Source organism: Anabrus simplex, chromosome 3 (genome assembly GCF_040414725.1).
Source record: "Anabrus simplex isolate iqAnaSimp1 chromosome 3, ASM4041472v1, whole genome shotgun sequence".
NCBI classification, from domain to species: Eukaryota; Metazoa; Arthropoda; class Insecta; order Orthoptera; family Tettigoniidae; genus Anabrus; species Anabrus simplex.
Window position 1 is genome coordinate 307,192,464 of NC_090267.1, and position 14,041 is coordinate 307,206,504.

The 14,041-nt window shown below is 40.2% G+C and overlaps 1 protein-coding gene across 2 annotated transcripts in view; it reads right to left on the minus strand.

Annotated features, from left to right (window-relative positions):
* Positions 1 to 14,041, minus strand: part of Capa (Capability) — a 169,375-nt gene that overhangs the window by 26,063 nt on the left and 129,271 nt on the right. For both annotated transcript variants that reach the window (XM_068226682.1, XM_067143120.2), the window contains exon 3: positions 12,441 to 12,683. In XM_068226682.1, the coding sequence (XP_068082783.1) occupies positions 12,441 to 12,683 (243 nt within the window). The remainder of the gene's footprint in view (positions 1 to 12,440; positions 12,684 to 14,041) is intronic.

Sequence of the window (14,041 nt, forward strand, 5' to 3'; positions counted from 1 at the left end):
GCGTTCGATTCCCACCTCAGCCATCCTGGAAGTGGTTTTCCGTGGTGTCCCACTTCTCTTCAAGGCAAATGCCGGGATGGTACCTAACTTAAGGCCACGGCCGCTTCCTTCCCTCTTTCTTGTCTATCCATTCCAAACTTCCCATCCCCCCACAAGGCCCCTGTTCTGCATAGCAGGCGAGGCCGCCTGGGCGAGGTACTGGTCATTCTCCCCAGTTGTATCCCCCGACCGAATGTCTCACGCTCCAGGACACTGCCCTTGAGGCGGTAGATGTGGAATCTCTCGCTGAGTCCGAGGGAAAAACCAACCCTGGAGGGTAAACAGATTAAGGAAGAAAGAACATACAAATAAAAGGAAAATCTCAATATTATGAACTACAGTAATTAAATTGAAGTACCTATTGCTTGTATTTTATTTTCATTTCATCACATGACGTACTGATGCAGTAGATTCACAGTCACTATTATATTTCCAAGAACTGTGTACTTGTTCTAGAAGTTTTGGGTCTTTCAAGATTGCACTGAAAAACTTAATGCACGTTAATTTTCTATAATCACCAGATTGTCACAATAGGGCCGACGACTTAGATTCTGGGCCCCTTAAGACAACACCGTTGTCACAATATTTTGCACATATAGACACACATAAAACAATTCATCTCCGTCGAGTATTAAACTTGGTACAGCAATTTTAATATATTCATAACTGAGATGTGCATTCTTCCAACTTAATTCTCTTCTTCTTCTACCGCTTTCCGAAATCTGTGGTATCGCGGGTGCGAACTACGTCGCACATGTGGATTTATACCTGTTTTACGGCCGGATGCCCTTCTTGATACCAACTCTATCTATAGGCCTATGGAGGGATGTAATCACTATTGCGTGTTTCTGTGGTGGTTGGAAGTGTAGTGCATTGTCTGAACATGAAAATGGAAGTGTTGGGACAAACACAAACACCCAGTCCCAAGCCAGAAGATTTAATCAGATGCTATTAAAATCCCCGACCCGGTCGGGAATCGAACCCGGGAGCCTCTCTGAAGCGAAGGCCTCAGCGCTGACCATTCATCCAATGAATCAGACTTTCCAACTAATTCTCTGTTTACACTGATCTAATCCATTGACTTCAGATGCGTTAGAAATGGCACACGTCGCTCATGAAAGTATTGAATGCAGAAGACATAGAAGTCGTCAGCATATCTGTTGAAATCTTGAATCGAAAAAAGGTCTTCGTTCTCGAGTCTTCTTGTCAATTAATCCTGGTGCGGGTCTCATACGCTGGAACCAAGACCCGTATTTAACCCGCGGTTACTCGCATGGTGAGCGCGGCGCTCACCTTCGTAGTATATTGCTTCTTGTTGGAATGTTAGAAAACCTCCACCTTTGTAAGTCTCTGTACCTTTGTAACAGATTATTATGAAGGGGGTGTGTCAGTCATTTTCATTATCTTTGAAAATATACACCCGCAATTCATTATTAGGCACGGCAGTGTATGTTTGGTGAGCGGTGCGCTCAGTAGCGAGGAACTGTGCTACTTATATTTCGCTCATTGTAATAAGTCAGGTTTTGTTTTATGCTTGTGTTTAATGCGAAATGTTTATAGTAAGGGTGTTGTTAGAAAATATTTACAAGTTATTGTGGCATCCAGTGATCAGATACTTTCGTGGTTGTGTGAAACGAAGGAGGGAAGGTCTTGAACATCGAGACTGATGGTATGAAATAGATGAGGTTTACGGAAGTGAGCATAACTCTGTTTCAGAATGTCTGCAACTTCTGGGGAAGGAAAGGAACTTTCGTTTATAACAAACTGTGATATCAATATACATAGCTTGTTTTACGACCGGATGCCCTTCCTGACGCCAAAATCAGTGGAAGATCTAATAAAGATGAAATAAATGATGGTGAACGAAGTTGTCAAAATAGGTGTAAGGAATCGGCTGTAGTCTGTGAATAGAAACTGCCCCGGTATTTGCCTGGAAGCGTAAACAGAAAACCATTCTCAGGACAGCTAACGGTGGGAATCGAACTCACGCGTCTCCCGAATGTTGAGCTTGCCTCCATAGCCACTCCACTCGGCCGTGTTCCTAAATAAATAACTATCTCAAATGGACATATTAAAAATACCTCCATATTTATATGGACACATTATAGCCTTTAAACATAAAGGTGAGCGCTGCGCTCACCAGCGAGTAACGGCGCACATAAAGACCTAGCGAGTAATGCCGGGTTAATTAAGTATGTGCATATGTGCCGTGGCTAAGGCATTTACATCTCTTGTAACAGACTTTTAATGAAAAGGAAATTCATTATTTCGCCATTACATGAACATAATGCCGTTATACTATGTCTACAAGTTTCGCTGTTGTTCCTCGATCAATCCGAGACCACATTCCACATTTATAATGAGTTTCCCCTTCATGAACATCTCCTTTCTCGCACGTGCCTCTCCAACAATGCCCAGATAGTTTCAATTAGGTTAACGTTTGGTGATTGTAGAGATGTTGGCAGTTGCTCACGAACGGTCAACAAATTATTCGTTCAATATGTAGGCTGTGTTCTCAGGGCCATTGTCATGCTGAAAAATAAACAAGTCTTGGATACTTAACTTTCTAACATAACTCTGCAAATTCTCATATACACTCTGGCATCGAAGTTACCCTCAATAACAACCAGTTCTCACACAGCAGCGTAGCTCATACACCCCAACACCATGACAAGTTCTTCCCCATGTCTGATGATTGGCACTACGTTCTTAGAGGCAAGTTCTTCGTTCGGCTTGCGGCATACAAACCCTCACCAGGAAACACAACCTTCTTCCAGAATTTTAATGATTTATTGAGACACAAATTCTATTATTTTCACCCTGTTCCACTCGGCAATGAACGGATTCGTTTTTGCTACTCGGTCTTTGTATTATTTATTTATTTATTTATTTATTTATTTATTTATTTATATATTTATGTCATTATTAAGTGGCGAAGTTGGGGCTCTTGCCCTCTCTTACACTTAACCACATATCATTTGTTGACGTTTACAGCGTTAATTTATAATATCATGGTAATCAATTACAATTTATGAGATAAGATGAGTAAGTCAGTGAAGGAATAACGATAATACAATTAAGATTACTATTGATAAAAATGGTGGGATAAATAGAGTGTGGATAATAAAAGAAACATATCAAATTAATACATAAAGAATATGTCTATTAACTAGCTAGGAAAACTTATTCTAATAGGAGGCAAAAATAAATTAACTGAATATTACTATGTTACAATCTCAGTATACTAAAAACGATGTTACTATGCTACCTATTTCTAGGAACAGTGCATAGTCTTGGAATGAAATGGCGTATGGCTTTTAGTGCCGGAATTGTCCGAGGACAAGTTTGGCTCGCCAGATGCATGTCTTCGGATTTGACACCCGTAGTTGACCTGTGCGTCTTGATGGGGATGAAATCTTGATAAAGACGACACATACACCCCCAGGCCCCGTGCCAGCGGAATTAACCAGTTATGGTTAAAATTCCCGACCCTGCCGCTAATCGAACCCGGGACCCCTGCGACCAAAGGCCAGCACGTTAACCATTTAGCCATGGAGCCGGGCAGTGCATAGTCTTAATGAGAAGAGTTAAAACGTAAATGGGATAGCCTAATATATTTAAATCTAGTACCGAGTACGTAATTTTTAGTTTTATTCTCACGTCATTCGCTCTTACATTCATTCGAGTCAACTGTATGTACTCTGAAGGAATTTACGGTAGGCTATTTTAAACGTCCTAGACGAGCAATACTTTTTAATTTCATCCGGGATCGTATTCCTTAACCTTGAATCAGAGACCAGGAATGAATGGCTGTAAGTATTTGTTCGATGCGGTGCTATTAATTTCAAGTAGTGATCCGGAACGAGATTTAATTTTGTGGACTGAAGAAAGAAGCCTTAAATTGGACGATAGAAAGGTAGGGCGGTTCTATTGTTGGACGCGCTTGTGCATGGTCGGCTCTTGAGAGTGCTATTGCATTATCGTAGTGATAAAGTAGTTAAAACCTATTGGAACTGTTTAATTTTGTGCGTGTGTGATACACTTAGTGCTATTTATATATTGGTGTTTAGTGCTTGTTGGTAGAAATTGGGAGTAGCGATAATTATTTGAATTTTATAACAAGTACTTCAGTCGGTGTTCAGTAGATTACGTTTTCTAGGTTAAGTAGGTTAGGTAGATGTATTTTGTTACGAATTTAGGAGTAGGAAATAATTTAGGTAATAATATTAACTTGATATCTGTATGTTCGTCACAAAGACAGATTATCATAAGGTATTTAGGTAATTTAGGTAATAATATTAACTTGATATCTGTATGTTCGTCACAAAGACAGATTATCATAAGGAGTTGTAACTTCCGCAGCTTTTCCTGTATTTCGTATAGATATCCGTTCAAACTATCACGAAGGTAATAACGTATTCAGTCAAATAACACGATACGCCTGTAAACTTCGATTTAGAAAGAATTTAAAGAGAATACACTGTATTTCACCGGATAATTACTCAACAGTCTTTGGATTGTTGGCAATTGTTTGCTGCATTCCGACGGTAGTTGATGGTAGATGAGTAAACAAATACAAGAATCAGCTGATTATTTTATTCCAGTAATTTGTAGTTCTAAGTCCCCGGAATACTTTGGGCTTTGCACCTTCGTTTATTCATCGAGTAAAAGTTAATAATCAAATTCCTATATCCCAATAATAGTGCAATTGAAGTCCCCGGCGTAGTTTTGACAGAAGGTTTTTTTTGAGAAATTATTGTAGATTACCTTTTACTTTTGAGCATAAAAGGACACTTTTATTCTCCATCCCGCGTAGTAGGGAAAATAATAGTTACCCGCTGTAAAAATCATATAACCACATTTCAGTTGAGAATTGTAGTGTAGATACGGTAGCCCTATATTGGATAGTATCTTGCCTGCTATATTCGTGTGTATCTATTAGAGCACTGTAGGGTAAAATAGTACTAATAATAATGTGCCTACGCATTTAGATTTATTGGTGATCGTTGAGTAGTTCTTGCGAATTTCATAATTGCAATTTTCATTTCTGTTTGCGCTTAGTAGTAACATATTGTAATTATGATACGTCTGAACGTAGTTTAAAATTATTGTAGTGTATTGTAGTATCCTTTTAGAAATTAGCGTGCTTATTTTATTATTGTAAAATAATTGTGTAGTATAGTAGAAATATCTGTAGATATTCTGTTTCTAGAATTCTGTTGTAATTACGGCAGGCTTAACTGCAGTTTAGAATTGTGTACTTCTTGTGTATTCCTTTCGGTACTCAGTAATTATCGGCAGTTTAAATCCTGTTAGGGTGTTGTAGGATAAAAATAGAGTGTGATTAATAGTATTGTAGTGTAGTAGTAAATTAATTACATTATTATCGTGTGATCTTTGTGTACTATCCTAGACAATATTTCTTTCTTGGATTTACTGCACATAATAAGCTATTTTTATTTCTCTTTTCACTTCTCTGTAAAGAATGGCTAAGGAATGCAAGTGTGGGAACTGTGAGTGTGGCCAGGCATTAAGGAGTATGAGGGAGGAGTTGGAGAGTTCGAGGGAGATATAAGGATTCTCTATGAAGACAGGAAGGAAGGTAGACCTCCCTCAAACAATGTACAGGATATAGTAGGGGTAAAAGAGGAATGGGTAGGAAAAGGGGGAATTGTAGAAGACAGGTGGTCTAATGTTCTAAGGGGCAGGAGATTGCAGGCTAAGGGCTCTATTAACAATCAAAATTCAGGACAGGTGTCTGAGAAATCGGTACGAGTCACTGCAGGTAGAAGAACACAGGGAAGATGATGAAGAGGGTTGCTGAGAAGTGTGGAAGTAGGAGGAAGGGAAATGGTAAGAAAAGGAAATGTAGAGTAGAGAATATGAAGAGACAGGTGGAACAGCTTCATGGGAGGGAGAAAAGGGAGGAGGAAGTAGCTTCTGCAGCTGTAAGGAAAGAGCTGACCAGGAAGGGAGGGGATCAAATGAGGTGGGTAGAGCTGAGGCTCTGGTCATTGGGGATTCCATTGTTAGACATGTGGGGAAAGTGTGTGGAGGAAAGGGAACCAGGGTAGATTGTTATCCAGGAATTAGGTTGAGGCAAATGCTGAAAATAGAAGAGAAGGAATAGGAAAAGGAGAAGGTGCTAGTGTTTCACGTTAATACCAAAAACGTGAGGCAAGTAAGTATAAGTACCAACACAGTTGGGGATGTGTGGGATCTGGTAAATGCAGCACGGGTGCAGTTTAATGAAGCGAAGATTGTTATCAGTGGAATACTGACTGGAAGGTGATTGTGGATTTAAATGAGACTATGGAGTGGGTATGTGGGAAACTGGGAGTGAGATTTCTAGACCCTAACGGGTGGGTAGGAGATAGGGATCTGTGCTCAGATGGTCTTCACTTAAACTGCAGTAGTACGTATAAGTTGGGTTATAAGGAAGTAAATTCAGGGAAATGGGGTGGTCTAGGGAGCGGTCATAAGGGTACAGGAATCTGGAAGTCCAGTCGGGATGACGTAAAAATGTTAGTGTTGAACTGTAGAAGTATTGTAAAGAAAGGAATAGAATTAAGTAATTTAATAGATACATACTTACCAGATATTTTAATAGGGGTTTGATCATGGATGAGAAATGATATAATGGGTACAGAAATTTTCTCATGGAACTGGAGTGTGTATAATGGAGATAGAATAGGAATCGTAGGAGGGGGAGTAGTCATTCTGGTGAAAGAAGAATTTGTAAGCTACGAAGAAGTGAAAGATGACAAACATGAAATTCTAGGTGTAAGGCTCATTTCTAAAGATAATAGGCAACTTGATGTCTGTGGAGTGTACAGATCAGGAGAGGGTAACGCTGACGCTGATTCAGAATTATTTGATAAGATAATCAACTATGTGGGAAACGACGTCGAAAGGAATGTGATTGTAGCAGGAGATCTGAATTTACCAAATATCAATTGAGAAAGTAATGCGAACAACAGGAAGCATGAGCAACAAATGGCAAATAAGTTAATATGGGAAGGAAAGCTGATTCAGAAAGTGATGGAACCAACTAGAGGGAAGAATATACTGGACGTGGTGCTGGAAAAACCAAATGAGCTCTATAGAGAAACCGAAGTAATAGGTGGTAATAGTGATCATGAAGCTGTCTTTGTCGTAGTTAAAAATAAATGTGACAGAAAGGAAGATCTTAAAAGTAGGACTATTAGGCAGTACCATATGGCTGATAAAGGAAGCATGAGGGAGTTTTTTAAAAAAGTAACAATGATCGGTGGAAAATGGGAAATAAAAATGTAAACAGATTCTGGGATGGGTTTAAAGCAATTGTTGAGGAATGTGAAAACAGGTTTGTACCATTAAAGGTGGTAAGGAATGGTAAAGACCCACTTTATTATAACAGAGAAATAAACAGACTGAGGAGGAGGTGCAGCTTGGAAAGAAATAAAGTTAGAAATGGCTGTGGAAGTAAGAAGAAATTGAAGGTACTTACTAGGAAATTGAACCTAGCAAAGAAGTCAGCTAAGGGTAACTTGACAGCAAGCATAATTGGCAGTCATACAAATTTTAGTGGAAAATGGAAGGGTACGTATAGGTACAGATTCCAACAAAGACATTCCAGGAATCATTAATGAACAAGGGGAGTGTGTATGCGAGGATCTTTAAAAAGCAGAAATATTCAGTCAGCAGTATGTAAAGATTGTTGGCCACAAGGTCCAGATAGAGGAGGTGACTAATGCTAAGGAAGTATTAACATTTATCTATGATAAAAATGACATTTACTGTACAATAAGATACAAAAGTTGAAAACTAGAAAATCGTCTGGAATTGATAAGATTTCTGGGGATATACTAAAAATAATGGGCTGGGATATAGTATCATATCTGAAGTACTTATTTGATTATGTTTGCATGAAGGACCTATACCAAATGAATGGAGAGTTGTTTTATCAGCCCCTGTATATAGAAGAAAGGGTGATAGACATAAAGCTGAAAATTACAGGCCAGTCAGTTTGACATGCATCGCATGTAAGCTTTGGAAAAGCATTTTTTCTGACTTTATTAGATATGTTTGCGAAATTAATAAATAGTTCCATAGGAGGCAGTTCGGGTTTAGGAAAGGTTATTCCGCTGAAGCTCAACTTGTAGGATTCCAGCAATATATAGCAGATATCTTGGACTCAAGAGGTCAAATGGACTGTATCGCGATTGATCTGTCCAAGACATTTGATAGGGTAGATCACGGGAGACTACTGTCCGACTCGTTGGCTGAACGGTCAGCGTACTGGCCTTCGGTTCAGAGGGTCCCGGGTTCGATTCCCGGCCGGGTCGGGGATTTTAACCTTAATTGGTTAAATCCAATGGCACGGGGGCTGGGTGTATGTGTTGTCTTCATCATCATTTCATCCTCATCACGACGCGCAGGTCGCCTATGGGAGTCAAATAGAAAGACCTGCACCTGGCGAGCCGAACCCGTCCTGGGATATCCCGGCACTAAACGCCATACGACATCTCATTTCATGGGAGGCTACTGGCAAAAATGAGTGCAATTGGACTAGACAATAGAATGACTGAATGGGTTGCTTTATTTCTAGAAAATAGAACTCAGAGAATTGAGTAGGCGAAGCTTTATCTGTCCTTGTAATAATCAACAAGGGAATTCCTCAAGGCAGTATTTTTGAACCTTTATTTTTCCTTATATCTATATATATAAAATAAGAGTTTTGTCTGTACTTTGCTCAGAATTTGAAAAGAATTGTATTTCTGTATCGGTCATGTCCATAGCAACAAGGAAATGCACTTTTTACTTTTCCGTAATTTCTGTCTGTCTGTCTGTCTGTCTGTCTGTCTGTCTGTCTGTATGTATGTATGTACACGCATCACAAGAAAACGGCTGAAGAGAATTTAATAAAAATCGGTATGTGAAGTCGGGGGATGAGCCTCTACAATCTAGGCTATAAATCATTTTACTCACGCTGAGTGAAATGGTAGTTTAGGGGAAGGCCTAAAATTTAATCATCAAATATTTATATTATTAGTGGTCCTATCGATAAATACTACATAACAAAAGTTATATAGAATTACATTTCCGATCATTTATGTCATACATTGTTGCCGCATCGTCTTTGATAACACAGATATTCATGAATTTGTATTTTTGTTGCCAAGTTCATATCAACGCCGAGCCAGGGGAATAAGAAACTACAGTCTAAACAATAAACAGTTTTATGCGCCCTGTATGAAATTGTAGTTTAGGGATAATACATTTTTTTTTGCTAGGGGCTTTACGTCGCACCGACACAGATAGGTCTTATGGCGACGATGGGATAGGAAAGGCCTAGGAGTTGGAAGGAAGCGGCCGTGGCCTTAATTTAGGTACAGCCCCAGCATTTGCCTGGTGTGAAAATGGGAAACCACGGAAAACCATCTTCAGGGCTGCCGATAGTGGGATTCGAACCTACTATCTCCCGGATGCAAGCTCACAGCCGCGCGCCTCTACGCGCACGACCAACTCGCCCGGTGATAATACAATTTCCGACCATTTATGTTTTATTCAATTTTATCGTAGCGACTATGATAAGAGTGGTATTTCAGAGTCGGAAGAAAACTAAACGTGAAGGCCTACAATAATGAAAGCGCGTAGCATTAATCAACAATAACATTACATTGACCATTGTTTGTTGTGGTGGGCTTTGTGTCTTCTGTTGCCACACATCTACGATAGTTAGGATGAAAATTGCCTTACGTCGTACCGACACAGGTAGGTCTTAAAGCGACGATGGGATAGGAAAGGGCTAGGAGTGTGAAGGAAGCGGCCTTGGCCTTAATTAAGATACAGCCCCAGCATTTGCCTGGTGTGAAAATGGGAAGCCACGGAATACCTTCTTCAGGGTTCGAATCCACCGGATGCAAGCTCACTGCTGCGCGCCCCTAATCACACGGCCATCTCGCCCGGTCGTACCGAGTGTAACAGCCTGCCTGAATATTAGCGGGAAGTAGCTGGGGAGTTGGATAACTTTCTTCTTTAGCATGCTATTCCTCTGGTTCATAAATTTTCTGATACTACTGGTACATAACACACTGGTTCATCATAGCATTCGAGCTGTTCAATCCGTACTCTGAGGCACTGATTGGAATGAGAAGTTTGCATATTTAAGAGAATTATGGCAGAGGAGTGATGACGGATGTCTGTGGCCTGGTCATTCCAGCTCTGGAACTTTGGACTGTTAGATCGGCACCGTAGTACTGTTCGTTAAAAGTGAGAAAATGTGCGGTTTTGCATTTGATCGAGTATTTTATAAGATAACTTTGTCCGGCTCCATGGCTAAATGGATAGCGTGCTGGTCTTTGGACCAGAGGTCCCGGGTTCGATTCCAGGCCGGGTCGGAGATTTTAACCTTAAATGGTTAATTCCCTTGGCTCGGGGACTGGGTGTTCGTGCTGTCCCCAACATCCCTGCAACTCACACATAACACTATCCTCCACCACATAACACGCAGTTACCTACACATGGCAGATGCCGCCCACCCTCTTCGATGGGTCTGCCTTACAAGGGCTGCACCCGGCTAGAAATAGCCGAACGAAATTATTATTATTATTATTATTATTATTATTATTATTATTATTATTATTATTATTATTATAACATCGCTACTTTCCTACTGACGTTTTTGTAATGGCCTTTGTTAACTTCAGTTAGGAAATCCACAAGGTCAGTCTTTCTGAGAATCCCGTAGCGAAGCGCGGGTACATCAGCTAGTATATATAAATGATACGAGTAAAGAAGTGAAATCAGAGATAAGGCCTTTTGCGGATGATGTTATTCTGTACAAAATACATAAGTTACGGTACAAGATTGTGAACAACTGCAAAATGATCTCGATAATGTTGTTAGATGGACAGCAGGCAATGGTATGATGATAAGCGGGGTTAAAAGTCAGGTTGTGAGTTTCACAAATAGGAAAAGTCCTCTCATTTTTAATACTGCGTTGATGGGGTGAAATTTCTTTTATGGAGATCGCTTAGGTACCTAGATGTTAATATAAGGAAAGATCTTCATTGGGTTAATCACATAAATGGGATTGTAAATAAAGGGTACAGATCTCTGCACATGGTTATGGGGGTTTTTAGAGGTTGTAGTAAGGATGTAAAGGAGAGGCCATATAAGTCTCTTGTAAGACTCCAACTAGAGTGGTTCAAGTGTATGGGTCCCTCACCAGGATTACTTGATTCAAGAACTGGAAAAAATCCAAGGAAATGCAGCTCGATTTGTTCTGGGTGATTTCTGACAAAAGAGTAGCGTTACATAAATGTTGCAAGGTTTTGGCTGGGAAGACTTGGAAGAAAGATGACGAGCTGCTGGTCTAAGTGGTATGTTCCGAGCTGTCAGCGGAGAGATGGCGTGGAATGACATTAGTAGACGAATAAGTTTGAACGGTGTCTTTAAAATTAAGAAAGAACACAGCATGAAGATAAAGTTAGAATTTAGGAGGACGAATTGGGGTAAATATTCGTTTATAGGGAGAGTTAGGGATTGGAATAACCTGCAATGGGCCATGTTCAATAAACTTCCAATTTCTTTGAAATCATTTAAGAAAAAGGCTAGAAAACAAAAGATAGGGAATCTGCCACTACTGTGACAGTATACTGATTGACCTAACATGTGAACAAGCAGCAAAACTACAACGTGTACAGAACTCTCGTATTCGATATGTCTTCCAGCTCCGGCGTGATGCTCATATAAAACCATACTACAAAAAGTTGGGATGGTACGCTTAAGCGATCGTAGAAAAACCCCTCCAAATGACTCTCGAATCAGTTGATTTCTACAATCCGCCCAATCAATCAATCAATCAATCAATCAATCAATCAATCAATCAATCAATCAATCAATCAATCAATCAATCAATCAATCAATCAATCAATCACTACTGATCTGCATTTAGGGCAGATGTCTGCTGTAGGTTTTTCTAGTTGAGGCCTATAGGCGATGTGTGTGTCTGGGATGATGATGATGGTGGTAGTAATGAGGCAAGGAGAGGGTGAAACCCCGTGTTGGCATATAGCCTACTCCTGTGGAATTACACTAAGGTATCTGCTCAAGGATTAAGGTCTCCATCCGATGGATGAATCACCATCAACAGCGCCATACGCGCAATCTGGTGATTAGAAATCGTATACAATCACCTCCCCTACGCTGCCAGCCAACATTTTGATGGTGGAAGTTTTTCACCAGCGGGATTGGACCCAGCTTACTGACCTTAAGGTGAGCTGTGAATAATCGATGAAAGTAACAAACTTGTACCCCCATAAAGAAGACGTATATCCATATCAGAGATGAACCTGGACAACTATGTGTACTACGACCTTCAGAATATCACATGTACATACTAATTTGAACATTACCTGTTAGAGAGACGAGAGTCCAGGGGAGATCATTGAAATCAATACTCCGCTTGTTCCGCCGACCAAGACGAGGGCCGAACCACATTCCATTCGACTCCCCGCCGTTGGCTCTCTTGCTTATGTCTGAGGCTTCCAAAAGCAACAGCGCTGCTGGGAGGCTTTGTCGAGGTCTGGATAGCAGAGCTCCACCACGTCCGACCCGTGGAAATGGGATCAGGCCCTGTCGCTTCATTTCCATGTTATCTGTCCAAAAAAAGTCAGTCCACAAGGAATTATGAAACACACATGATGAGAGTAATGTAATAACAATAATACTCATTTTAAACGAAAAACTAGTACTCACTTAGTGGCTTTGACTTTTTGAAATTGAATTATTATTATTATTATTATTATTATTATTATTATTATTATTATTATTATTATTATTATTATTATTATTATTATTATTATTTTTAAATAATTTATTTCTCATAAGGTCTTGTTTACTGACATAAACAGAACATATAATGTTTTTATTTATTTACAACTTTTATATTGAGACATGCAGGGTATCCTACATTTGCGACGCCAGTTATACACATAGTAACTATACAAAGGACTGTAAGTCAGGAATGCATTTTGGAATACCCTTTTTGTAGGTTATGTTTGCTAGAACACACAGTTTCCATACTGCTCATTTCGCTTTCTGTTTATCCACTTAGTATGGTAATTTATAAAGCACTTAACGTAATCCAATGTCACATTCTAGAGGTCTGGTTGTTGTTTTTGAGTTGTGAGTCTGCTTGTCTCGATTTATTATCCAGAGGTCTAGTCCGTCGAATCTTGAGTCTTGGTGTTGTGTCTTTACTGGACTTCCTTTGGCTTTAAATATTTTGGCATTTATTTCCAGTATCAACGTAGCATTACGTTAACAAAATGCCAAATGGTGAAATTTCTTATTTCACACAAGCCTACGTAACTGCCATGTATTTCGTTCTGTTTCTTGATGGTTGCAGTATTTCTGCATCTGTTTCCTGGCACAGGCCAGAGAAAATGTAGCTTCCACCTAAGTCTCAATCTCATTTATGGACGCTGCTGAGGTATGGGTGATGCTGAGAACGACAGTACACTCATATGAGCACCTGAATTAGAGATATCTGGCTAGTAGCGTGTAGCATTCACTTTCGCCTTGATGGCGACGCGATGAGGCGTGGAATGGATTCTACACTACACCTCATCGGTAAGCCATGCTGATTCATGATCGCTGCACAGCCTCCCATAATTCACGAAGATTGGTCAGAACAGGGTCTAGGGCATGCTATGCATATCCCTCTTGATGTCATCCAAGATGTGCTCATTGGGATTGAGATCGGGGCTCTGCAGAGGCCACGCAAACATTTACACACCCATGGAGTGTTCACCGAACCAGTCAGCCACAATTCCGCAGTGACTGGCTGGAGCATTGTCTCACTGTAAGTACAGGTCCCCTGCAGGGTAATGAAATGTCGTATGGCTTTTAGTGCCGGGATATCCCACGACGGGTTCGACTCGCCAGGTGCAGGTCTTTCTATTTGACTCCCATAGGCGACCTGCGCGTCATGATGAGGATGAAATGATGATGA